At 41.4% G+C, this 27,072-nt stretch overlaps 3 protein-coding genes across 5 annotated transcripts in view; 2 read left to right on the top strand and 1 right to left on the bottom strand.

Annotated features, from left to right (window-relative positions):
• The first annotated feature begins 12 nt into the window (after positions 1-12).
• LOC138976514 (ribosome maturation protein SBDS-like) lies at positions 13-9,471 on the top strand. The gene is made up of 6 exons (XM_070349379.1): positions 13-294; positions 1,473-1,602; positions 2,029-2,229; positions 3,587-3,671; positions 6,218-6,303; positions 8,014-9,471. Exons 1-6 carry the CDS (start codon positions 161-163, stop codon positions 8,140-8,142), a joined length of 765 nt encoding a protein of 254 aa, XP_070205480.1. The 5' UTR covers positions 13-160; the 3' UTR covers positions 8,143-9,471.
• A 164-nt stretch (positions 9,472-9,635) lies between these two features.
• On the bottom strand, positions 9,636-20,081 carry LOC138976513 (peroxisome assembly protein 12-like). 2 transcript variants are annotated; one of them, XM_070349376.1, is made up of 9 exons: positions 19,950-20,081; positions 19,094-19,256; positions 18,408-18,516; positions 17,832-17,938; positions 17,380-17,460; positions 15,098-15,318; positions 13,951-14,122; positions 10,968-11,053; positions 9,636-10,519 (listed from the first exon to the last, which is right to left on the bottom strand). In XM_070349376.1, exons 2-9 carry the CDS (start codon positions 19,214-19,216, stop codon positions 10,402-10,404), a joined length of 1,017 nt encoding a protein of 338 aa, XP_070205477.1. In that variant the 5' UTR covers positions 19,217-19,256; positions 19,950-20,081; the 3' UTR covers positions 9,636-10,401. The 2 variants fall into 2 exon arrangements, with proteins under 2 accessions (XP_070205477.1, XP_070205478.1); XM_070349377.1 differs by having other exon boundaries at positions 19,094-19,250; positions 19,950-20,061.
• Positions 20,082-20,089: 8 nt separating this feature from the next.
• LOC138976512 (AP-1 complex subunit beta-1-like) overlaps positions 20,090-27,072 on the top strand; it is a 31,736-nt gene continuing 24,753 nt past the window's right edge. For both annotated transcript variants that reach the window (XM_070349374.1, XM_070349375.1), the window contains exons 1-6: positions 20,090-20,166; positions 21,348-21,431; positions 22,165-22,270; positions 22,650-22,785; positions 24,791-25,036; positions 25,603-25,727. In XM_070349374.1, the coding sequence (XP_070205475.1) occupies positions 21,395-21,431; positions 22,165-22,270; positions 22,650-22,785; positions 24,791-25,036; positions 25,603-25,727 (650 nt within the window). In that variant the 5' untranslated portion in view covers positions 20,090-20,166; positions 21,348-21,394. The remainder of the gene's footprint in view (positions 20,167-21,347; positions 21,432-22,164; positions 22,271-22,649; positions 22,786-24,790; positions 25,037-25,602; positions 25,728-27,072) is intronic.

Genomic DNA, 27,072 nt, shown 5'->3' on the forward strand with positions numbered 1-27,072 from the left:
TTATTCCAGGGAAATAACTCTGAACCTGCATTAGCTGGAAAGTCGGTGCGCACTTTTTCATATTGTTGTGAAACTCCTTATAAGTGCAAGTTTGGCAGTTAAGTTAACCCTAATTGTTGTTCTGCATATTCGATAGCTAAAACTCTCGAAAGCAGCCAACATGTCAAGAGTAAACAAACAACCAACTAATCAGAAACGGCTGACGAATGTGGCAATAGTGCGACTGAAAAAAGGAGGCAAGAGGTTTGAGATAGCATGTTATCCAAACAAGGTAACTTCATGGAGAGAAAAAGTGTAAGTTTTAAGCTGTATTTGGTCTTTTTAGGTATAAATTTGTTTCAAAGTATTTTAGTGCCCGTGACGTTCATTCGTCACAATGATTGTCTTGCCAGAGTACCCAAGATTTGCAGCAAGATCCAGTGTATGAGAGGGAAGAGCTTCCAAAATGAGGCAGTGAGTGATACAGATGCTGACCAGACGTGGGGGTCAGGGGGCCTTGTCCCCTAGATGCTTTTGACATTTAGCATTTGAAAGGGTTATTTTGGGTCTTGAGAAAAAAAGGCGATGATTAGCTGGGTAAGGAGGCGGCCGCTTACCAAAACACACTTACCTTAAAAAGAAACTTACCTGTGAACACCCACACCCCCCCTAGTTCCAGCCCTGTAAATGACATCCCATGTACACACGGATTGTGTCAAAAACAGGGGGACAGAGGCACGTGTTTATTTCTGACACACCATGCTAGTGATTGGCCCCTCTATTGTGTGTCTGAGGAAACAAGGGTAGTCACTCTTCCACGTCCTATACAAACCCAACAGAGTTATTTCTGAAAATCGGATATTGTTACTAATACTGTTTTGTTACATCATTTATCTACCCCTGACTGTTCTGTTCCTTCCTCGGGTATGATATCACTTTTTTTGTATCCACACTTTGAGCCTACTTATTATTAGGCCAAATAATAACTTTTGGCACATTTTGTGAACCACACAGAGACTAAGGGAAGTAACTCCTTTAAAATTGACTCAATTTGAGAGAAAAAAAGCCGACATCCCGACCCTATCTTTTTTGGTCATGTTACCCTAAGCCAACATATATTTTTATTTGGCCTTAGCCAAGTAAAACTAAAAGACTGTGGATGGGTCATTTGACCCCTTCAAGCAAATTTGGATGGGACATAGTGTAAGGCATGCAGGATAAAGTATGCTTAGGGGGTCCAGAGGCATGCCCCCCCTCCTGACATTTAAAAAAAAAACTGCATAAAGTGGCGCAGTGGTAAAAGTTTTTGATGCGCCCTTTGAGAGTTCGACTCATTGAATGGAATTCTTGTGAGCCATTTTCAAATTGTATGCACCAATAGCGCATGGTGTACTAGTAAATAGTTGGCCATTACTATGAGTATTACAGCTTATTTTTTTTACCCAGTGAGGAAATTACTAAATACTAATGTCAACATTTGTTCTTTTCCACAGGGAGACGGACATTGATGAAGTTCTGCAGACACCGGCTGTTTTCATGAACGTGTCAAAAGGAGAATTTGCCAAACAAGAAGAGCTGACAAAGATTTTTGGAACGGGTGACCAGAAGGACATTTGCTTGCAGGTGAGAATATGATTTGTAGCCTGTACTAGTGTGAAAAATGTCAGCGAATGGAAAATTATAATTAGTTATAATACATTTGATTGAAGTGATCCTGATAAGATAGTAATTTCATTCTGATGATTATTTTTGTGTGTGCCTGTCTCTATTTGTCTGTGTGTGAATCTGAGTATTTGTGTGTGTGTTCCAGCATTTCTCAAAGTCTCATTTCTAGACATAAATGTCCATGATTTGTTTCCCTTTTGGTTGGTTATGTTGCATAATTTTAATTATGCACTATTTATGATCAGTATTAATTTAATCTGGAAACAGGCAAACAATCTTTTAACATGGATAATTTTGGTAGAAAAATGCTTGCATTTTTGGCAGTGATCTGTAAGAGATAAAACTGACCTACATAATCAAACCTAATGTTTTGTGTGTGCACAGATTCTTGCCAAAGGGGAGCTACAAGTGACTCAGAAAGAGAGAGAGGCACAACTGGAGTCCACGTTTCGAGACATCGCAACGATAGTGGCGGACAAATGCGTCAATCCCGACACCAACCGACCGTACCCTGTCACCATGATTGAGAAAGCCATGAAAGATCTCCACTTTTCTGTCAAACCCAACAAAAACAGTAAACAACAGGTAACTGTGATTTTGAAAATGTCTTTGTGTTAGAATCAACTGCATCTTGGTATATATATAAAAGTCAAATTACCTGTTGTCTGTTTTGTCAAAGTGACCAAAAAATGTATTCTTGTTTAGGCAAAAAAAAAAAAAAGTCTGTTTACGGTAACCCGACCGACCCTGTTTTTTTCGCGCGACCCTAGACTTTTTTTGGCATTTGGAAAAAAAACCTTTTTTTTTTTTTTTGCAAAATAACGTAAAAATATGGTTTTTTGGGGGGGGAAAAAAAAACCCGACCTACCGACCCTATTTTTTTGGCCTATGTTGCCGTAAACAGACCTATTTTTTTTTTGGCCTTATGCAGCCGCATTGTAAGTCTGTGCATAAAACAAACAGCAGTAGACTTGCTGTGCCATGGTCGATGATCCTTTGTCTCCTGTGTGTAAAATTGAAACTTAAAAATTGCTTATGGACCAGTATGGGTAAGCCCAACACATTTGTAGTTTTATTTTTCCAATTAAACTAAGTTGTCCAACCACCTTATTGATGTTCTTGTTAATGCAACACACATGATAATGCCACTTGTGTTAGAAATTCTACCAAGCTCTTTAAGTCTATCTAATACTACAGGAAAAAACATTCTTGTTCTAAAGGGGCTTCAGATCACTGGAATGGTGTTTGAACTTTCCTTGTTGTTGCTGCATCTTAGTTCTTACTATTATATTTTGCCTGGAGAAAGCTGTGACAATCTCTGCTGTGTTCTTCCTCTTGAAACTATATTAAATACAGTCGAATCTGCCCTGGCGACCACTTCTCGATAAAGAACACTTCTCAATAACGACAACTTGTCCAAAACGACCACTCCAAAGGATCTATAACGACCACTTTTGGTCCCCCCGCGGGTTAAGGGGAGTCCCATATTGGTTGGGACGAGAAAGAATTTACCCGATGCTCCCCAGCATGTCGTAAGAGGCGACTAACGGATTCTGTTTCTCCTTTTACCCTTGTTAAGTGTTTCTTGTATAGAATATAGTCAATGTTTGTAAAGATTTTAGTCAAGCAGTATTTAAGAAATGTTAAGTCCTTTGTACTGGAAACTTGCATTCTCCCAGTAAGGTCATATATTGTACTACGTTGCAAGCCCCTGGAGCAATTTTTTGATTAGTGCTTTTGTGAACAAGAAACAATTAACAAGTGGCTCTATCCCATCTCCCCCCTTTCCCCGTCGCGATTTAACCTTGAACGGTTGAAAACGACGTTGAACACCAAATAAAGAAAGAAAGAAAGAAAGAAAGAAAGAAAGACCACTTTTGGTCAGTCCCTTGGGTGGTCGTTGTAGACAGGTTTGACTGTATTTTTTTGGTTTTTTTTGCAGGCTCTTGATGCCATCAAGCAGCTAACGGAGAGCGAAGGCCTGAAAATTCAGAGAGCCTTCATGAGGTTGAGAGTGGTAGCTCCCGGTGAGTCACAACCCCTTTTTTCTCTTTTCCTGCCTGTTTGTAGGACAGTGGAACCCCCCTTTTAAGACCTTCAAAAATCTGAGAAAATCGGGTCTTAAAAAGGAGGGGATCTTAAAATGGGGGTGGGCGGGGATGTAGCTCAGTCGGTAGCGCGCTGGATTTGTATCCAGTTGGCCCGCTGTCGGCGCGAGTTCGTCCCCACGTTCGGCGAGAGATTTATTTCTCAGAGTCAACTTTGTGTGCAGACTGTCCTCGGTGTCCGAACACCCCCGTGTGTACACGCAAGCACAAGATCAAGTGCGCACGAAAAAGATCCTGTAATCCATGTCAGAGTTCGGTGGGTTATAGAAACACGAAAATACCCAGCATGCTTCCTCCGAAAACGGCGTATGACTGCCTAAATGGCGGGGTAAAAAACGGTCATACACGTAAAATTCCACTCGTGCAAAATATACGAGTGTACGTGAGAGTTTCAGCCCACGAACGCAGAAGAAGAAGAAACAAGTCGCGTAAGGCGAAAATACAATATTTAGTCAAGTAGCTGCCATTTTTCAGCAAGACCGTATACTCGTAGCATCGTCAGTCCACCGCTCACGGCAAAGGCAGTGAAATTGACAAGAAGAGCGGGGTAGTAGTTGCGCTAAGAAGGATAGCACGCTTTTCTGTACCTCTCTTTGTTTTAACTTTCTGAGCGTGTTTTTAATCCAAACATATCATATCTATATGTTTTTGGAATCAGGAACCGACAAGGAATAAGATGAAAGTGTTTTTAAATTGATTTGGACAATTTAATTTTGATAATAATTTTTATATATTTAATTTTCAGAGCTTGTTTTTAATCCGAATATAACATATTTATATGTTTTTGGAATCAGCAAATGATGGAGAATAAGATAAACGTAAATTTGGATCGTTTTATAAATTTTTATTTTTTTTTACAATTTTCCGATTTTTGAGTCACTTGAGAAAAAGTGACTCTATGTAATCGGTCAGTGTTAGTCTGTCCGGCCGGCCGTCCGTCCGGCCGGCCGTCCGTAGACACCACCTTAACGTTGGACTTTTCTCGGAAACTATCAAAGCGATCGGGCTCATATTTTGTTTAGTCGTGACCTCCAATGACCTCTACACTTTAACGATGGTTTCGTTGACCTTTGACCTTTTTCAAGGTCACAGGTCAGCGTCAAAGGAAAAATTAGACATTTTATATCTTTGACAAAGTTCATCGGATGTGATTGAAACTTTGTAGGATTATTCTTTACATCAAAGTATTTACATCTGTAGCCTTTTACGAACGTTATCAGAAAAACAAGGGAGATAACTAGCCTTTTCTGTTCGGCAACACACAACTTAACGTTGGGCTTTTCTCGGAAACTATAAAAGTGACCGGGCTCAAATTTTATGTGAACGTGACTCATTGTGTTGTGAATAGCAATTTCTTCCTGTCCATCTGATGCCTCATATAATATTCAGAACTGCGAAAGTGACTCGATCGAGCGTTTGCTCTTCTTGTTAATGACCAAAGTCATTAATTAATTTTTAAGCCACCAAGCTGAAATGCAATACCGAACCCCGGGCTTCGTCGAAGATTACTTGACCAAAATTTCAACCAATTTGGTTGAAAAATGAGGGCGTGACAGTGCCGCCTCAACTTTCACGAAAAGCCGGATATGACGTCATCAAAGACATTTATCAAAAAAATGAAAAAAACGTATGGGGATATCAATCCCAGGAACTCTCATGTCAAATTTCATAAAGATCGGTCCAGTAGTTTGGTCTGAATCGCTCTACACGCACACACACACACACACACACACACACACACATACACATACACACGCACATACACCACGACCCTCGTTTCGATTCCCCCTCGATGTTAAAATATTTAGTCAAAACTTGACTAAATATAAAAATGGGGGTAAATTTACAGAGGTTATGAACAGAAAATCTGAACAAGGGAGGAAGTGTTAAAGGAGGGTTCCATTGTACTGTGAAGCAGCCGAGTCACCTTTTCGGATTATCTGGACAAGAATAGGTCTTATTCTTGAGGGAGCATTACAATGGAGGTACGATGATACCTGCAACAAAAGGACACCCTGTGGAACATTCAAAAGTTTTTTGTTTTTTTATTGCAGGTGGCCCGTCTTGACGGGTATACTTTGGTCAAGATAATAGACAACGGGTCAACAGAATGTGCCCTGTATTGGAATGCCTAGATGGATCTGTGATTGCTTATTCAGTTGAACCCCAATTTAAGACTCCCTCCCTTTTAAAACCCGGTTTTCTCATACTTTTTCTTCGTGAGCTCGGTAAATTTACCCCCATTTTAAGACTCCATCTTTTTCAAGACGTGATTTTCTCAGATTTTTCGGAGGTCTAAAAAAGGGGTGGTTCCGCTGAGCTTATGTTTGAAGAACAGTATCTTGAAGGAAACTTGTTTTGAAAACCTCTCTCCTTCTCCTTCTTGCCCGTGAAAAGCACAATAGAATAACGTTATAGTATTTATGATTATTGTTATGATTTTTATTAAATTGATTTCTTTTCAGCGCGTGAAGGAAAAAAGGTGCGAGAAAAGGTGAAGAAACTTGCCACCAAAGTTGAGGAAGACTCCTTTGATGACCACTTGGAAATGGTGAGTTCAAGATTTTTTTTCACAATGAAAGGGGGTGGAGGAGGATGTTGGGGGGGGGGGGGGAGGAGGGAAGGGGCGTCTAATTGGTGAAAAGCTCCTCTGTATGAATGAAAATGTTCCTTATTTTGTGTGAAAGAAGGGTGGAAACATGTTGAATAGGTGATGATTCAGACATGCTTGCACGCTTCACTTCTTCCCCTGTCATAAAAACACACACACACACGCACACACATACACACACTGAAAAAAAGTAAACAACAAACATAAACAACAGACAAACCAACTGACAAACCATCTCTCTAGCATTTATGTCCCCTGCAAACCTGCACTTCTTTCCAGCACATGGCGAATGAGCCTGTACAGTCAACCCTAGCCCACACATTCCCTTTAAGACGCCCAGATTTAAGACTTGTGCCCTATTCAGACCCTATGTTCATAACCTCTGTAGGTTTACCTCCATTTTAAACTCGACATTCTCCGATTTCTGATTCAAGCATTGCACTCGTTCTAAAACAATCTTCAGTTCTTTTTCTTCTGCATTCGATATTCATGGCCGTCATATCTTCAGGTGCGTGGCTGCCATGAAGTCGGCAATAATCTTCAATTTAAAACAAATTTATGGAACTATTCTTTTTTGACAAAACGAAACGCTCACAAGAACTTCAATCTGTTGACCTTTAAAGTGAACAAACAAGATACTCAACAGACACCAATCAATAACAAGAAATTCCTTCGAGGTAGGAAAAACACCCCCGTTGGTCAAAGGGAAATAACCATTCTCACTGCACCCATTCTCACTGCCACCAACTGAGAAGGTTATTTCCCTTTGACCATGAATATGTTTCTCTATAAGTCCTTGTAGAATCTTAATCCACCAATAACTCCCTAACCGTGTGTTTGACTGGTCCCAATTTTTGTAAGGACCGTCTCAGGAATGTATAGAACCTGTTCACCAAGTTTGGTGACGATCGGTCCGTTCATTCTTGAGATCTATATGCGAACACAAACACACAAACACATCGACCGAAACCTATACACACCCCTATACCGGGGGTGTAATAATTGATACAGTGGAACCCCCCCAAGTTAAGACCTTGTTTTCTCAGACTGTCTGTTCATATCCTGATTTTCTGATGTTTGAGGTCTACAATTAACAGGAGGGATCCATTGTATTGACTTATTACAGTGGAACCCCTTTTAAGATCCCCCAATTTAAGACCTATTTAAGACCCTGTTTTCTCAGATTTTCGTTCATGGGCTTAGACTCCCACGTTCACTCATGTTTTCAGCACGAGTGGATTTTTACGTGTATGACCGTTTTTACCCCGCCATTCAGGCAGCATACGCCGATTTCGGGGGAGGCATGCTGGGTATTTTCGTGTTTCTATAACCCACCGAACTCTGACATGGATTACAGGATCTTTTCCGTGCGCACTTGGTCTTGTGCTTGCGTGTACACACGAAGGGGGTTAAGTCACCAGCAGGTCTGCACATAAGTTGACCTGGGAGATCAGAAAAATCTCCACTCTTAACCCACCAGGCGGCAGCGACCGGGATTCGAACTCACGACCTCCCGATTAGGAAGCCGACGTCTTACCACCACGCCACTGCGCCCGTCTTTGGAGGTCTTAAAAGGGGGGTTCCACCGTATTAAATTGTTATAGCTTTAAAAAAAAATCATCTTGATCCGTTTTTCCCCCCTTTTAACAGGTGGTGTTGGTGGACCCAGGCTGCTACAGAGAGATGGATGAGCTGGTCCAGACGGATACGCGTGGCAAGGGCAAGATCGAAGTCCTCAGCCTCAAGGACGTCCTCGAAGGGGAGGAGACGCTTGAGTGAACATCAATAAATCTTGTGTTCAAAGTTTCCGCTTGTGTTTGTTCTTCTGGCGGCTTTTGAGTAAAGCTCAAAGCAAATTTGCGTACAGAGTTCAAGAGTTCCTGCTTGCATTGTTTTTGACCTTATTATCACTGCCTTGTCTGAAGCCATTTACTTTCTTGATGAATTTTTCTGTGATCGGTTTGTAAATCTTTCATGGAGGTTGTGTTTTGTAAACCTTTTGTGGAGGTAAAGAGTTTAAACTTCAATCTTGACAGAGTGAGAGTGAGTTTCTGTTTTTGGGTGCATGCGTGTGTGCATTAGATCTTAGCCATTAAAAATTGGGGTTGTGTGCAATGCTGTTAAAGATAAGCAAATGCAGTTAAAGAATCATAGCTAACTTGAAACACACTGAATTCTGAAGCTTTGAGGATTGAAAAAAGCAAGAATGGTAAAAAAAACTAGAACAAAGGGAATAGTGAATATGAATGCATGTTCTACTTCAAGGGAGAATTATTTCTTTTGTGCAACAGTTGATGTCCACTTCACCTCTCAGGTACAGCTCCATGTTTCAAATCTGTCAGCAATGTATGTTCAGGTGTAGTGTTCATATGCTTTTTATTTTCAGGTCTGGACATAACGCAGCCCAAGTACACCTGTATTTCTGAAAGCTGCATGTAAAGCATTTTCTGCTTATTATCCTGCAAGTACGTTGGAACCCCCATTTAACTCATTGTCTCCCAGGTACGGATATATCCGTACCCACTCATATGGCTCTATCTAACCAGGTACGGATATATCCGCTCAGACTGTTAGCTTCAATAGCTTCCTGTAATGTCGATCTAACACCTGTATTCCAGCGTGTTGATACACAGTTACTACAATTCTGAGTGACCTGCTGCAGCACAGCTGGTCTCGGCTAAAAAAAACTTGGTCAAAATAGCTGGGGTACAAAGTGTTAAAGGTCACCCACCCACACACCCTCCCCGAACTAGAGACTTCCCCCTTTTTTAGACCAAGATTCGTGCGATTTTCTTTTCATAACCTCTGTAAATGTACATGGGCCTCCTTTTTTAAGTAACGATTTTCTCAGATACATGTATTTTGAGGTCTTTCAAGGGGGTTCCACTGTATATGGCAAAACTTTTTGTGTGAGGTGAAAAAAAAGTTGCATCCCTGTGTGTGTAACTATGCATCTGTATACATGTATTTCTTTTTCTTAGCGTTGACATCTGGGATAACCATACCACCACAATATACATGACCTTGAGTTTGATGAAAGTGAAATGTGAAAGAGCATAAACACACATACTTCACAAAACTTGTGTCAATAAATCCTGCAAGGCTTTAGTCTGAACTTATTCTTTTATATTTTGCATATTGGAAGCATTTTGTTTTTATCAAGCCGAGTGTATGCAAGGTGTGCCCTTAAATTTAAAGCTTGTAACCTGTACATATGAATTCCATCTTGTATTGTGACAGACAGGCACAAAAATATTCATTCTGACACACACTGAAATCATGGATAGTTTATCACTAGAACTGTAAAGTGGAAAATAAACAATTCTCATCATATTAGCAACCACAAACACCTCTAGAGTTTGGATCACAGCTTAAACGGATTTGAACGATACTACGAATACATAGACTTTGCATCAGAAAAAACCCTGACATTTCTCACTCAAATAATTTATCACAAAGAAATGCAGACCCAATTCAAAAGCAAAATGCCAAGATCTCTCTCTCTCTCTCTCTCTCTCTCTCTCTCTCTCTCTCTCTCTCTCTCTCTCTCTCTCTCTCTCTCTCTCTCTCTCTCTCTCTCTCTCTCTCTCTCTCTCTCTCTCTCTCTCTCTCTCTCTCTCTCTCTCTCTCTCTCTCTCTCTCTCTCTCTCTCTCTCTCTCTCTCTCTCTCTCTCTCTCTCTCTCTCTCTCTCTCTCTCTCTCCACATTTTTACTGGTACAAGTACTACACAGCACTCTTGACACACATGTCAGTTTTCTTTTAAAGCATCTCTGTACCTGGCACTGCATTACCCGAGCACAAAACCCCCCAATGCTGACTAGCTTTGCTGCCTTTGGCGATAGTAGCGAAGATCTGGGTACAATTTAACACAATTCCCAAGTCGAGAAGAGGCACATCTGAGATCTCAACAACAATCACCCTTCTCGCCTCCCCTCCCCCCCCCCCCCCCCAACTTTCTCCTTGCCCGTCCCCTCACACCCACCCCCACAAAATTGAGACAGCACCAAGTGAGTGCGTGAACATTTCTAGCAGATGTGCTAGGAATCTGGCTGGTAAATTTTGATGAGATGTTCCATCTTTGCTGGGTAGCCTGTGACGGGACAACAGCTGTGTTTTCTGACGTATTCGTGTATGCAGGGAAAGCAGAAGACATACCTGCAAAAAGAACTAAATGATTCAGAGAAAGGCTTGGAAGTTTGTACACACGAACCGCAGAGACTGGAGTTTTCATCTGACAAAGGAGGAGAAGAAATACAAACCAAAAACGCAAGCAAACAAGCAAAGAAAGATATTTGCATCTTCATAGGTAGCAAGGTTAACTGGGTTGCGTTCAATTATTTTACAATTAATAATTGGTTAGAAGAGTAATTGACACAGAACTTCCTTTTTTTGGTGTATGTGTATTTGCCAGTCGGCTGACAACCAGACAAGTTCTGTTACTAGTTTGCTGTGAATTTATCCCTGATGCTGATGTTTACTTTTCTAAAATGTCAAAATAGTTTCAAAAGAAAGAAATGGCATCTCCCGTGGTCTTTACATGTCCAGAGAGAACCAACCAGTACAATAAAAACAAACCAATTCCAAACGGTAACAAGAAACTTACCCTGACACAGAAAGTGCCGTTTCATTTGTCCGTAATCTTCCGCAGACGGGGCAAGTGTGTGGAGCAGAGGTCTCTGATGAATCTCTCTGTGCAATGGAAAACATGACTTACAGTGGTGGTACCGTAAGAACTAAGTCATACAAGAGGCGAAGCCTTCAAGGCTCACGTAAGAAATCGACAAACAGTAACACAAACACACACACACTGACACACAAACACACACACACACACACACACAGAAAGAGCATAGGTGAAACTGTGCAAGAAAGCGAGACACTAGATCTAGATCTGTCTGTCTGCATGTAGCCTACAGCAGTCCCTCTCATGAACGGACACCCTTGGGCCATAGCAAAACTGTCCGTACATTGCAGGTGTCCGGTCACGGGAGGGGTGACCACACCACCCCCTCCCCCATACACTCACACAGAGACACACAAACAACAGGATTGAGTCTATGCTAATCACTTCTTGTGGCTGCTAAACAATAAACTTCTAATACTTCTTTAAACGTTCTGTAAAAATGATTTGTATGAAAAGTGTTGAAAAGAAGAGATAAAATAAATCCTCAAGGCAGTGAACACACTCACCATGCACTGACATACGAAAGCAGCCACACAAACACAGCACAGAGGAGCGTGTGCAGATGCTTTGCAAGAATAAGCTTGAAACCCAGTTTGAATAAATAGCAGCAGATATAGAGCTGCATGTCATAATCATGTAATTTATTTTCATCTTGTCTGGCTTTATTGACTGCATGCCGATCATGTGGCATGGCAGTGACTTTTCACTCTTCAGTCGGAAATACACTGTACATAACACAGCTCCCACTCTCCCTCACTAATGCCTACCCCAAGCCGTGACAACTGATGCTTGGAAATTGTGTGGAAGAGTACACCTCTCTATTTCTCTCCAATGCTCTTCCTGCTGACATGCAGTGACACCGGACACCCCACAGAGTTTAGCCAGCTACCCCCCCCCCCCCCCCCCCCCCCGCCTCCCTCTCTCTCTCACTCCCTCCATTGGGCTGTGGCCAGAGAGGTCAGCTCCAACTGTTCACTCAGAGCAAAACCAGTTGACTGTGTCGTAACTTTTGACACAGCAAGACAACTGAAGGGTTCACAGATTAGGCAACCGACTCACTGGTCAAGGCTGAGGGGAAACAAGAGTATCTTGTCAATGAAAGAGGTTACACACAGACACACGATGCTGAGAACTGTGGCCGGTTTTTCACTCTCTTTCGCTCAGGACCTTCATCGACTGTGGTTTCTGTTGTTTACGTCCAACAGACAAGAATAAAGAGCACAGTGCAGTTTCATGTTGGCATCTTCGCATGTACTCCACTCCTGACCAAAACTACCCCCCCCCCCCCCCCTCCTGATGGGTACAGGTGCACTCAAGTTACCAGTGACAGTCGTCACGCCATAGCGGCTGTGATCTTTGTACCAAGAGCCGGACTGCTCTGTTATCGATTTTGTTGTGGTGAAAATTTGACGATGGTCTGTCCGTACATTGGAGGTATGACCTGCTGTTCGGACCGAAAATGAGTGTCCGTGTCCACGTTTTGCAGGTGTCCGTTTAAGGGGGGGCAAATATAGAAGGAAAACACTCCGTGCCGAGCAAATGTGTCCGTACATGTCAGGTGTCCGCTCACGCCGGGGGCCGTACATTGCAGGGACTGCTGTACTTACAAGGACACGACTGCCAACTAGTCTCGGCGCGCTCAAAATAATAATGACCGAGACTGTCAGTACTTCCTTCGCGTGACGTCTAACCCTCTTACGTCATAATGTGACGTCAATGTAATGTGACGTCTTCAAATGTTAGAGTTTCTACCACAGACATACAGACGCACGCACGCACGCACAGACAGACAAAGTTACGATCGCATAGGCTACACTTACGTGAGCCAAAAACTGATGTAAGATCCACATTGAAAGATTTTAACTCAAAGTGAAGCATTTCAACTCTCTCTTTCTGTCTTTCTCATTAACACACACACACACACACAAACACACACACATAAAATTGTTCTGAAGTGCACACACACACAAACACTTACATGGGTGGGATTCTTCCGGTATATGCTGGAAATCCGGATTCGATTATGGCTTTTTTTTCTTCTCTCTTTTGTTGTGTGGTTTGGTTAGGCCAAAACAAAACAAGAAGTCAAGATGCTATGTATGTTTTTGGGGGCCTTGTCATCATACACCATCTTGCCAAATTTGGTACTGATAGACTGAATAGTGTCCAAGAAATATCCAACGTTAAAGTTTTCCGGACGGACGGACGGACGGACGTCCGGACGGACGGACGGACGGACGACTCGGGTGAGTACATAGACTCACTTTTGCTTCGCATGTGAGTCAAAAAAGGTCTGTTTACGGTAACCCGACCGACCCTAGTTTTTTCGTGCGACCCTTGACTTTTTTTTGGCATTTGGGGGGGGAAAAAAAAAAAAAAATCTTTTGTTTTTTTTGCAAAATAACGTAAAAATATGGTTTTTTGGAGAAAAAAAAACCAAAAAACAAAAACCCCGACCTACCGACCCTATTTTTTTGGCCTATGTTACCGTATACAGACCTATTTTTTTTTTTGGCCTTAAGGTTGAGGATGCATGCCATTTTTCAGTCCCACCCATGCACTTAGCTTCCAGACACACAATTGCTGCACTAAGCTGCAAAGAATTGAGAGTAGGCAGAGTGGTAAGAGACAGAGTACACACAAACACAAATACACACGAACTGCTGCTCTCGCCGGCAGAAGGTTGGGAGTGGGTAGAGTGGAAAAGCTGGAACATGCAAACACACGCACGCTCAAACATACACATATACACAAAGTGCTGCACTGACCTGCGTAGGTTTGGGAGTGGGCAGAGTGATTGAAGCTGTAACACACACAGACATTATTACACAACACACACATACACAACACATACAAAACATACACACACACACTAGCTTCCAAACACAATAGCTGCACTGACCTGTGGAGGGGTGGGAGTGGGCAGAGCGGTGAGAACAGGAGCGCTGGCATCACTGTTGTACCACCAGTCCAGGAACTGCAGGAAGAAGACGCCCACTGACAGACCAGACGAGAGCGCTGTGCCCGCACCATGCAGGGCTCGGCCAGACAAATTGTTCATCCAACTCTCTGATCTGCAAAGAAAACTGAATAGCTTAACACAGAAAGGCTATTTCACACTGTAAAAGTTCTCTCGACAGGCATGCAGCTTTATCCTGCAAGTTTTCCAGCAGGCATTTGGATGTTGATTTTCTTTTATTTCTTGTTATAGACTAAATTAAATATCAAGAAAGATTGCTCCTGGACACATGAAATCACAGAAAGTGAAGGTGTACTTTCAGGTCAGAAAAGTGCAGTCAGTCTTCTTACTGTGCAAAACGTTTGGGGCAAATATTTTTTTGTTTACATGTTCAGAAACATATAATAGTACGTAAAATGGCAGAGAATCAGGAGATTATTTTGTCTGCCTGACAACTTGCATAATAAAGCTGCCTGTCTAAAGATATTGGAGAAAATGTGAGAATCAAAAAACAAGAAAGGTAGGTTGTTGGAACGTTTGTTATTTACAAAACAATACATTCACACATATTTCGACCCAATGGTCTTTTAAGTAAACAGAAAAATAAAAATTATTCACACAAAACTTATCTTGATAGAATCAGTTTTTGCCCACTCGCCAGGAAGCCGAGCGAATGAATCTATCAAGATAAGTTTTGTGTGAATATTTGTTTGTCTGTTCACTTAAAAGACCGTTGGGTCGAAATATCTGTGAATGTATTGTTTTGTCAATAACAAACGTTCCAGCAACCTACCTTTCTTGTTTTTTGATTCTGAATTTTGGAACATTGGTAGTCTCTTTGTTTTTGAAAATGTGAGAACATTGTTTTCCCCATCAGACGCACATGCGCCTTACATGCAGCTCTGCCTCTACAAGATTGATGTAAAAATACAAATCAGAAGAGTGTACAGTCAAATATTATATTTTAAAAAAAAGCGTTACACTTTGCTCTCCTCTTTGCATATGCGACTAAAACATGATGATCAGTTTCCAACAGCCTGAAAAAGCAAAATCTGAAACTACACGCGTTGTCATAAACCCACACACTCACTCTGTGTCACTCCAGGCCATCTCAGCATCTCTGTCATCGTCACTCTCGCTCCTATGTCGCAGTTCTGTCCCCGATAATCGCAAGGGGAGGGAATGCCAGCTGTTGCGATTGAAGGTGTAGGCAAGCATGTGCATGAATGATGTCCCTTCCCACGACATGTGAACGTATGGATAAAATGCCAGGTATGCTCTTGCAATTTTCACTTTCATTGCCGCATTAGCCTGCAAAAGAAAGAAACAGATATGTTGTGAACTGTGCATAGAGGTATCAATCAATCAATATGAGGCTTATATCGCGCGTATTCCGTGGGTACAGTTCTAAGCGCAGGGATTTATTTATTTTATTTTATGCAATTTATATCGCGCACATATTCAAGGCGCAGGGATTTATTTATGCCGTGTGAGATGGAATTTTTTTACACAATACATCACGCATTCACATCGGCCAGCAGATCGCAGCCATTTCGGCGCATATCCTACTTTTTACGGCCTATTATTCCAAGTCACACGGGTATTTTGGTGGACATTTTTATCTATGCCAATACAATTTTGCCAGGAAAGACCCTTTGGTCAATCGTGGGACAGTGAACGACGAAGAAGAAGAAGAAGTCAATCGTGGGATCTTTAACATGCACACCTCAATGTAGTGTACACGAAGGGACCTCGGTTTTTCGTCTCATCCGAAAGACTAGCACTTGAACCCACCACCTAGGTTAGGAATGGGGGGAGAAAATTGCTAACGCCCTGACCCAGGGTCGAACTCGCAACCTCTCACTTCCGAGCGCAAGTGCGTTACCCAGACCTGTTTACCCCCATAAGTGTTTTGGAGTAATGCTCAGCCCCAAAAATAGTAATCCTGGCACAAAAATAGTAATCATCCAGCATTCGTCGCCAATTACAACGCACATGACAACTGTGTCTGCGAAACGCAATCATGCACATATATCCATCATTCACAAACAAAACACATCAGTCAGTTTTTGTAGTCATCATAATTTCAAAGAAGATCACATCAAAAGCACATGCATCACTGATTCTTTTTCTTTTGCTCGTAGAAGGCCTTTTTCAGTGTGTCATTAAGCGCTTCTCTACTGTACTTGCGCTTGCCGAATGAGTGAGGGCGAGACTTCACCACTAGAATAAGGCTCTCCAGCGTCTCATCAGACAGACATGATCTCTGGTCAGTCCTGTGCCTTTTCACCCCATTTTGCCATTGAAAAAAACAATGCCAAACATGTGAATTGATTAAAAAAAAAATTTAAAATTTTTTTTTTTTTTTACATTTTTTTTATTTATGAAAATCGTAGTCTTGACACGGATAGCGGAATGGCGTATTTTTTTTGCAGAAAATCGTAATAAATTACGCCAAAATCGTAAGGGTAAACAGGTCTGCGTTACCACACGGCCACCCAGTCCACAATAGCCCTTGCAGGGACAAAACTACATTGGTAGATACCGTTGAACCTGCCCTAGTGACTACCTCTCGATATCGACCACCTGCCTATTTAGTATTACGACCAACTCAAAGGATCCCTGTACTTATCATGAAGTTATTACTTATCATCAAAGGATCCTGGAAAAGTTTTTTTCTATATAGTTCACCTGTTTATAGCAACCACCTGTCCACAATGACCCCGTTTTGTACGGTCCCTTGGGCGGTCAATAAAGACAGGCTCGACTGTACAACCAGCAATTACATAATTTCATGCTGTTTTCACAATTGATTTTCAAGTTATCAATACTGTGTTATCAAAATGAAGATCATCATCATTTGAAGATAAAAGTCCTTTGCTTACTTAGTTTTAGTTTACTTTCTTTACGTCAACAACTACCTTTACTGCCTTAGTATCTCCAACCCCTTCCATAATCATTGACAACTTCCAAACTCGGTGTATTTAAACGATGTTAAGAAATAGCTCTGTCAAGTATTTATGGGTTTGTAAAAGAGTTGTTCAACCTTGGAAATACTGGAGCAAATAAACACGTGACATTGTAGGCCAATCACTAGCGAGAGGCATGTCTCTACACGTGGTCGGCAATCTGTGCAAGTGAAATCATGCTGACACTCCAGGTAAAATAAGCTCCGAACTGTGTGTTCTGCACTGCTCGCTAGTGATTGGCCCATAATGTCACATGGGTTTGTTTGCCACAGTATCTCCAAGGAAAAGCAACTCTTTCACTACCCATAAAACTTGACAATCATTTCCGTTGCATTTTATCTATCAAAGTTGATGCGAAATACTCAACAGCCATCAAGATTTAAACCATGCATACAATACCTACACTTCTTGGTAAAGTGTCCTCCTTGTATTTAAGGTCTTCAAACATTTGGTCCAGCTTTTGTTTCAGATATGGCACAAAAACCTGCAACATAATAGAATGATTAAGGTTAATGTTGATCACTATGCTTAAAAGATTTTTTTTTTAAAAAGCCACAATAATTAATAGTGTAGATGAAATACAAGTCGAATTTTTTGTTGCAAGAAAACCCTCAACACTTTCAAGCACAGTATTTCTACCTCTTCTTCTTTCTAATAAAAAGAATACCTGAACAGACAAATTCAAAATACTTTTATTTAACTTTGAAAGGCACTTTTGATAGCAACCGAACAATCATCATTTCATAAAGGAGGAGTATGAGCAAATGTTGCAGAATTAATTAAAAAAAAGAAGGTTCTTACCCCAGGTCATTAAAAAATTTTAAAAATGGAGAGAGAGAGAAAGACAATGCTCACAAGAAACAGTAATGATCTCCACTTCAGTTTACTGCTTAGTGGATCTGTTGAGCCTGCTCCGGATGGCACCCGTTTTAAGTCATAGAAGTTCTCAGCAAATGATGCACCTACAAAATAAAAATAAAAAACCAACACCATCTGAGGGACTGAAACTTTATTTCTTTCCCACCCAGTGTCAACTCCAGCCGATCTAAATAAAAATAATCAAATGGATTATTGTGGGGAGCAGAAACACACAAATGTATTTGAGAGCACAGTCCTCTACATCGATCAATGCTACAGCAACAATACACAGAGCAGTACCAAATCCTCTTGGGGGTCTGTTTAAGTTAGTGAGTGAGGGCGAGTGAGTTTATACATGTATGTGAAAGTGCCTTTGTGTCAGAGTTGCTGTTTGCACTGTTGACCTGAGAAATGAGAATAAAGTTTTTCATCAGAAATCATACTGCTTTAAATTATATAAGTTATAAGCATTGATTAACAACCCCCTCCCCCTCTCAAAAAAAAAAGGTGTGCCAGTACACTGCTACTGCAATTACTGCAATAACGGCAATAACTGCAATAACAAAAACTCACTGTATTGGCCCAGGTAATGATGTTGTATGATGAAGTCAAAGAAGAGGTATATTTCATCATACCACCGTAACAGCCAACCAAACTGCTCGGGCCGAGTCTCAGCAAGAACCTGTTAAACAAACATATATAACATTAATGGTTTATATCAGGAGCACAATTAAAACTAAAATAATCTTTTAAGTTAGCTACAGTGACCATTTTTGCTTCTTCTGCTGCGTTCATAGGCTGAAACTCGATCCCACATGCACTTGTGTTGTGCACAAGTGTTTTTTTTTTTAATGTGTATGACTATTTTTTTTCCATTCCATTTAGGCAGCCATGCATACTACATTTTTCAGATGATGCATGCTTGTGTTTTGTATGTTTCTACAACTCACTGAAATCTGTTGTGAATTACCGGATCTTGTAATCCAAGTCAGATTTCAGTGATTAATAGAAACATGAAAAACCCCAGAACAAAAACACCCAGCACATATCCCCCGAAAACAGAGTATGGCTGCCTAAATAGTGGGAAAAAAACGGTCATACACGTAAAATACTTTTCATGCAAAACATGAGTGTAGGTGGGAGATGCAGCCCATGAACGCAGAAGAAGAATGACTGGTAAATGACAAGTGCATGATCGAGGCCTGGCCAATAGATCCTGCAAGATACTTAGTATAAACTTGCAATGTAGTCCAGTTTACCCTGACAGCATGTTTTCCTGCAGGTCTGACTGTCATCATGAGACTGTCTTGTGCCACCACCTCAAACACGCTCGGCCGGTCAACGTCTGTCGCCGATGTCAGGTGCGCAGCATGTTCTGCCATTTTCACAACTGTTCCTCGCCTCTTTCAGTTGAAACTGCACCTTCACAGAAACAAAAAAGATTTAAATTATATATTCAGTGCAAATATGTATATCGACGTCGTCGTGGAATTTTGGTGAAACAGCTTTTCAGGAGATCGAAGGACAAAAATTATTATTTCTATCATAAAAAATAGTGTTTATATTTTTTCTGGTATGGATAGAATGATAAAAGAATGTTAAATCATGTAGTGTCAATCGTATTTAATTAAGAGAATATTTCTCATGGAGAATGATTTACTTAGTCTAAAGCACAAAAACATCAAAATCACCAAGATGGCAAGAATCGAGTGTCACTAAAATTCCATGACAACATCCATATATGGAGTCGCAATTAATTTGGTTTGATCAAACTGGTTGGCATAATGGTGTGGCTTATTTATTTGAGACCGAGAGATATAAATACTTGGTAAGAAATACTGGTGTGGAAAGTGGCAATGAAGTTGAACCATTGCCTGGTGCGTGTCTGTAAGCATTAACATACATGTGTCATACTGTGTGCATGAGAGAGACACACACTTTGTTTCATTGCACAGGTGTGTGTGTGTGAGAGAGAGAGAGAGAGAGAGAGAGAGAGAGAGAGAGAGAGAGAGAGAGAGAGAGAGAGAGAGAGAGAGAGAGAGAGAGAGAGAGAGAGAGAGAGAGAGAGAGTATGCTTTCAACTCAGCACACCAGCAGAAAAACTTGAAATTTTACCTCTGGTATGCAGATGTAATTTCCACGACACAGAGATCTACATAATCATGCAGCGTATAACTGACTCTTCTATTCACTCTGCTAAGTGCTTGCCCAAAGGTTGCTTCCTCACTTGGTGGAATTTCTGAACTGCACGGTTCTTCAAATCGATCTGTTCCGTTTAGGCACACCGTACGCATGCGCACAGAAATTATTGCTGTCTGCTTCTTCGTACTTGGTAAGTATTTAGCCGATAAATTACCCTTATTTGTCGTTTCTCCTAGTTTTGTGGAGGTTTTGTGAACAGTAAAAACCATTCATTGAGATTAATAGGCAATTTTATTGCATATAAACCTTAGATTCTCAGGTAAATCATGAAATGTTGTCGACCGGCAGTGATCGTGGCACCGCATAATCAGCTTCCGGTAGGTGGAGGTGGCCTAAGAGGTTTGTAGGTAATCATATTATTCTACTGCGTCGGGACATTTCTTGTTCACCGTCTTATTTCTGTTTCAAGTTAATCATAAAGTATTTGTTTCCACGAAGAGGAATGCATTGGATCCTCTTGGCATAGATTGTTGAATGAGAAATGTTGAACAAATGTCCACACTTTTTTTTGCCACACCCCCTTGGGCTTGTAAAGTTGTCTTATGCACAGAAAAGTGACGAACTGTGCTATTAATACTAGTTCAATATTAGTTCACAATTCGCATGCATTATAACAGACCCAAATACAGTTTGGAAAACTACGAGGGGACGTAAGAAGGCCGGAGACCACTCATCGAGTCATTGTCCCAGTACTACCTATAAGTATAATACTTTTATGTGTTAATATTTGGCTCACGTAAGTGTAGCCTATGCGATGCTAACTTTTGTCTGTCTGTGCGTGCGTGCGTGCGTGCGTGTGTGTGTGATAGAAACTTTAACATTTCCGAGTCTATGGAAGAAGATTACGTCTCGGTCAAAAGTGTTTGACGTGTGTGATAGAAACTTTAACATTTGAAGACGTCACATTATGACGTAAGAGGGTTAGACGTCACGCGAAGGAATTACTGAAAGTCTCGGTCATTGTTATTGTGAGCGGGCCGAGACTAGTTGGCAGATCTAGTGTCTCGCTTTCTTGCACAGTTTCACCTATGCTTACTGTGTGTGTGTGTGTGTGTGTGTGTGTGTGTGTGTGTGTGTATGTGTGACGGAGTGATTGAGTTTGTGTTACTGTTTGTCGATTTCTTACGTGAGCCTTGAAGGCTTCGCCTCTTGTTTTGGTATGATTTGCTGTGTTTTATGTTTGTAACTGCCACATGTAACGGTTTACAAATGCCAGTGACATGAACAAAGTGTGACTAAATCTTTTTTTATTGTTGTATCAGCATACTTTTAGAGGCAGACATTCTTCATATCTTGATTTGAATGTTCCAGGAAGGAGGATTTTTTCATAACTGGGTGTTTAAACATACTCATCCAAAATGACGGACTCCAAATATTTTACCACCACCAAGAAAGGTTTGTTGGTCTTGTTGCTCTTATGTGCATGTGTGTTTGCATTAATTCATGTGTCTTTGTATGCATGTGTGTGGGTGCTCCTTCCACTAACTGAGTTCATTTTGATGGGCCCCCTTGGAATGATCTATGGTACTGTAAGAATATCTGGAATTATTTTTTTATTAGTTGAAGGAACAGGCTTAACATGTTTAAAAAACAACAACATTGACATGCACATCGTCATTGAAATTTTATCCAGGTTTCACAATTGCCGATTTATGTGGAGCACGTGATGCGCACAAAAAATATTGGCGGTCTAGAAGTGTCGTCTGCGCAATGATCGCGGCGGCTTTCTTGACCGCCAAGGACGACCACGCACGTTGTGAGACGTCATTCGTTAGACCTCAATACGAGGGTGTTTCTGGCTATTACCAGTGTTCCGTAAAGCCTTTACATAACCGCCTCTATAGACTCTCCACAACACTGTTTCCGCATTTGACCTGTCTACCCTGTATGTACAGTATGGTCTCATTTTCAATGGTATGACTGTGTGTGTGTGTGGAGTGTGTGTGTAACTATCTTTTGTCATGAAAGCCCAGTTTTCTTGGTGTTTTTGTTATTGTTTTATCTCAGTTATTTGTATGCTTGTTAAATTTGTCCTCGTTAGTTTTAGAATGAAATTGTAAAACTCCTTGAGCCAATTGATGGGACTCACGCTATAGAAAAGTTATTTATTATTTTAATTTTATTTCAGGTGAAATATTTGAGCTGAAAGCTGAGCTGAACAGTGACAAGAAGGAGAAGAAGAAGGAGGCAGTGAAGAAGGTCATTGCTAGCATGACAGTTGGCAAAGATGTCAGGTGAGAATCCAAACTTTGATGGTGTTGAAGATTTTTTAACAGATCATTTTGCAATACCACCACCAAATGTAAATTGTTAAATATTCTTAACCTTTGCTCCCACCCTGCTGTTATTACATTCTTTTTTCCACAGTATTGCACTTAAAAAGGCCATTAAAAGAGGTATAATTTGTTTAATAAAGTGTAACCCCCCCCCCCCCCCCAAATTTAAGACTTCCCCCTTTTTAAGACATTGATTGTTCAGATTTTCTGTTCATAAACTCTGTAAAAGTTTACCTCAAAGTTGAGACTTTCACAAGACTTTGTAAGACCAGATTTTCTCAGATTTGTAGAGGTCTTAATGGAGGTTCCACTGTATATACTTGCCTGCTTGTTGCAGTGCCCTGTTTACTGATGTGGTCAACTGCATGCAAACTGAAAACCTGGAGCTGAAAAAACTGGTGTACCTCTACCTGATGAACTATGCCAAGTCCCAGTCTGACACTGCCATCATCTCTGTCAACACCTTTGTCAAGGTACAGACATTAAACATTTTGTTATGAGAAAGCATTGCTGACTCTGTGTGTGTGTGTGTGTGTGTGTGTGTGTGTGTGTGTGTGTGTGTGTGTGTGTGTGTGTGTATGTGTGTGTTTGACTTTGAGTGTGACTGAGAATGTGTGTGTGTGTGTGTGTGTGTGTGTTTGACTTTGAGTGTGACTGAGAATGTGTGTGTGTGTGTGTGTATGTGTGTGTTTGTATGTGTGTGTGTGTGTTTGACTTTGAGTGTGACTGAGAATGTGTGTGTGTACAATACAATACAATACAATACAATAATCTTTATTCATCTCTAAAAGAGAAATTACAAGCTTGACTGTGTGTCTGTAATATCAATCAATCAATCAACCATGCATGTAGTAACATTCACATCGCATATTCACATCATATTGTTACACGCAAACATTTTACCCACACACTTACTAACAGGGTTCGTACACTCCTTGAATCTCCTTGAATCCCCTTGAATTTTCAACCCCCCTTTTCAAGGACCTTGAATCTCCTTGAATTTGGAGAAAATGGTCATTCTTGTGTTTAACCTCCTTGAACCTCCTTGAATTCTGAAGTGCAGGCAAAACAAAAAATGTGAAAAGTTTTTCAGCAATTTATATCGATTGTGTGCGTGTTGTGACTTGTGTGCAAGTCGTGTGTCGTCTGCCATCGTGCGAAGGGAAGTTGAAACCGATTACTTCCCCTTCATCCGGGCAGCTTTTAGCGCCATTTCTGAAGAAGCAGTGTGTCGATTCATTGTGACAGCGTTTCAAGCCATCGCCGGTCGAAAATCGTAGTCATGCCGGGTGGAAAGTGCTTTTTTAACCCACGATGGCTGGAGGAAAAGGAATACAAGGATTGGATCCAGCGGGATTGCGACAAATACAAGGCTTTTTGCAAATGCTGCAAAGCACGTGTGGATATTTCAGTGATGGGCGAGTCAGCCCTGGTTAGCCACGGAAAGGAAAGAAACACACAAATAATTTAAAAGCGTCTGCACCTGTAGTCCCGATTCCAAACTTCTTTTCTGTAACGTCATCGCAAAGCTCTCAGTCTGCTTCTGTAACTGCAACCCCGTGTCCCGCGATGCCAACGTCCTCTCGGACTCTTTCATCATTTTGCACCAAGACCGATGTTTTAAAATCGGAAGTCATGTGGACAATGAACGCTGTGAACTCGCACTACAGTTTCAAGTCGTGTGAGAACAACTCCAAACTGTTCCAGGCAATGTTCCCCGACAGCCAAGTAGCGAAGGGATATCAATGTGGAGAGGGGAAGACCAGGTATCTAAGTACTTTCGGCCTTGCGCCATATTTTCATTCGCTGCTGAAAAAACGAGTGAAGGAGGAATCCGGATACGTTCTTCTGTTCGACGAAACGTTGAACAAGCACATCAAAATGAAGCAACTTGACATTTTTGTTCGTTGCTGGAACGGGCAGCAAGTCCAAACGGAATACTACGCTTCCAAATTTCTTGGACATGCTTATGCAACCAGCCTGATTGATTCTCTGGAGCCTGCCATGGTGGAGCTGGGATACCGGAAATACTCCTTGAAAACTCCTTGAATACTCCTTGAATTTCACTGTCAGGTGTCTGTATGAACCCTGTACTAAAATAAGCCTAAAAATAGGAGCAATGCATTGCCTGTTTAAAAATGATATCACATTATATAATGTGTGTGTGTATATGTGTGTGTGTGTGTTTGACTTTGAGTGTGACTGAGAATGTGTGTGTGTTTGCATGTGAGTCTGATCATAACTGTTTGACTCTTTGAGTGACTGTGGATGGGTGAACTTGAGAGCTCAGTGCCACAGGTTTCTTCCCGAAGAAATGTGAGTCGAAGAAATAATCTGCCTTGTTCAGAGATCGGTCAATAAGTGGGTTTTTTTATCAGGAAATTATTTTTTACATATTATCAACTGCAGAATAATTTACTCTTTACGTTTGGTTTAAGCTTCCTCAAGTTTTAAAGCAGTTGTTTAATTTTCCAACAGGACTGTGAGGATTCGAACCCTCTGATCCGTGCACTAGCTGTGCGCACCATGGGCTGTATCCGGGTGGACAAGATCACGGAGTACCTGTGCGAACCTCTGCGCAAGTGCCTGAAGGACGAGGACCCGTACGTGCGAAAGACAGCGGCCGTGTGCGTGGCTAAGATGCACGACATCAACGCTCAGCTGGTAGAGGATCAGGGTTTCCTGGATCTCTTGAAGGACCTGCTGTCGGATTCAAACCCCATGGTGAGTGATTGAACCCCTGTAACAAGGTACATCATAGCTTGAACTTAGCTCCTATTAGTTCAACAGTTTATTCTCCCCAGGAATCAGAGTATGACTGGCTAAATGGTGAGGGAAAAAAGCCATGGACATAAAATCCTACCTGTGCCTATGAGTGTACGTGGGAGTCGCATCCCACAAATGCAGAAGAAGAACTTGATGAGTTCATGATGTTGGAGTCAAATTTAGCCTTCTGAATCCCAGTTTGAGGTGGATTGACATGTCTAGTAGTACCATGTACTACAGCTATTTCTTTGTGCTACAAGGTACCTGAACAGAGGCAAGCACTGACAAAACCATGACTTTATTGTGCCACTCTTTTTCATTGGCATTGCTGCTTTTTGTTGTTCTGAAACTAATTTGATTTGGGTGGTCAGTTGAATCATTGAATTCATGTTACAATATTGTACGTGCTGCTTTGAATAATGTAAAAGCCTGAGACATTTTGTTGATTGTATAGACATCTCTAATTCTGTTTCACTGTATCACAATTTGACAATTTGATCTCAACTTGATCCACACTGTTGCAGGTTGTTGCCAATGCTGTGGCAGCCATCTCTGAGATCCTGGAGACATCTCCCACAGCTCAGCAGAGTCTGGAGATGAACATCGGCACCATCAACAAGCTGCTGACTGCTCTCAACGAGTGTTCAGAGTATGTACCACTTTCCTCACACCGTGGACACCCACACACACCCCCATCCTACCCCCACAGGGTTCGTACAGAGTCCTTGAACCCTGGAAAACTCCTTGAAAATTGGAAAACCTTTTCCAGGCCTTGAAAAGTGCTTGAAAATAGAGTTTTGTTAAATAGTCATTGAAAAGTACTTGATTTTTCCAAATTGTTGCCTATACATTTCGTCAGCAGCTTGTCTTATTTAAAAAAAAATGCAACCCCCTTTGTTTTCGTCAAATACAGTACACACATTTTGGGAGAATAAAAGATCGAGTGAAAACGAAAGCAGACGAACTAACTATTACTAGTCACCCGTAGTTGCTTCCCTTCCCGGAAGTTGGCAAGGGAAACAACTACGGAATGACTTGGTGCTTTGCATTAATTTGGGGAAAATCATGTCCTTGAAAAGCATTTATTTGGTCCTGGAAATGTCCTTGAAAACTCCTTGAATTGTATCAGCTCTGCCCTGCAGGAACCCTGCCCCCACCTCCTTTCAGGAACCCCAATCATAGACTTTAAAGACCCTGTTTTCTCAGAGTTTCTGTTTATTATCTCTGATTTGTCACCTCCATTTAGGACACCTCTCCTTTTTAAGACCAGAATTTTCTCACATTTTAGGCAATCTTAAAAAGGTGCATGGGTGGGAGATTGTATTCAGTGAGACTCAGTTTTGCCTTCCAACGTGAGGTGGGCTGTGCCATGTGTCAGGTACAAGGATTAAAGTGAAAAAAGCTTCAGAAAGGCCTGTATGAATGCAGCCTTGTTTAAGAAAAGCTGTTGTTGGGAATCTGAGTATGTGTGTTTGTTGGACTTTGTTTTTGGCTGCTTGGAGCAAAAGTGTGTGTGTGTGTAGTGTCGTTATTGTTGTCGTTGTTTTTGACAGTGGCTGTTAATGGGGCGGGGATATAGCTCAGTTGGTAGTGCGCTGGATTTGTATACAGTTGGCCGGTGTCAGCGTGTGTTCGATCCCAGGTTCGGCGGAAATTTATTTCACAGAGTCAACTTTGTGTGCAGACTCTCTTCGGTGTCCGAACCTCCCCCCGTGTACACTACATTGGGTGTGCACGTTAAAGATCCCACGATTGACAAAAGGGTCTTTCCTGGCAAAATTGCTTAAGCACAGTTAATAATTGTCTACCTATACCCGTGTGACTTGGAATAATAGGCCGTGAAAGGTAAATATGCGCCGAAATGGCTGCAATCTACTGGCCGTATAAAATCTCACACGGCATCACTGCAGAGCGCCTAGAACTGTACCCACGGAATATGCGCGATATAAGACTCATTGATTGATTGATTGATTGATTGATTGATTGATTAATGT

This window comes from Littorina saxatilis, linkage group LG9, assembly GCF_037325665.1.
Source record: "Littorina saxatilis isolate snail1 linkage group LG9, US_GU_Lsax_2.0, whole genome shotgun sequence".
NCBI lineage: Eukaryota > Metazoa > Mollusca > Gastropoda > Littorinimorpha > Littorinidae > Littorina > Littorina saxatilis.

Bases quoted from the DNA above. Each gene is read 5' to 3' on its own strand.
- LOC138976514 (XM_070349379.1), top strand. From the start codon at position 161: ATGTCAAGAGTAAACAAACAACCAACTAATCAGAAACGGCTGACGAAT. The intron at 1,603-2,028 runs GTGAGAATATGA...GTGTGTGCACAG, and splicing joins AGAAGGACATTTGCTTGCAG to ATTCTTGCCAAAGGGGAGCT. The intron at 2,230-3,586 runs GTAACTGTGATT...TTTTTTTTGCAG, and splicing joins ACAAAAACAGTAAACAACAG to GCTCTTGATGCCATCAAGCA.
- LOC138976513 (XM_070349376.1), bottom strand. From the start codon at position 19,216: ATGGCAGAACATGCTGCGCACCTGACATCGGCGACAGACGTTGACCGG. The intron at 18,517-19,093 runs GTAAACTGGACT...TTTGTTTAACAG, and splicing joins CAGGAAAACATGCTGTCAGG to GTTCTTGCTGAGACTCGGCC. The intron at 11,054-13,950 runs GTCAGTGCAGCT...TCCATTGCACAG, and splicing joins CCACTCCCACCCCTCCACAG to AGAGATTCATCAGAGACCTC.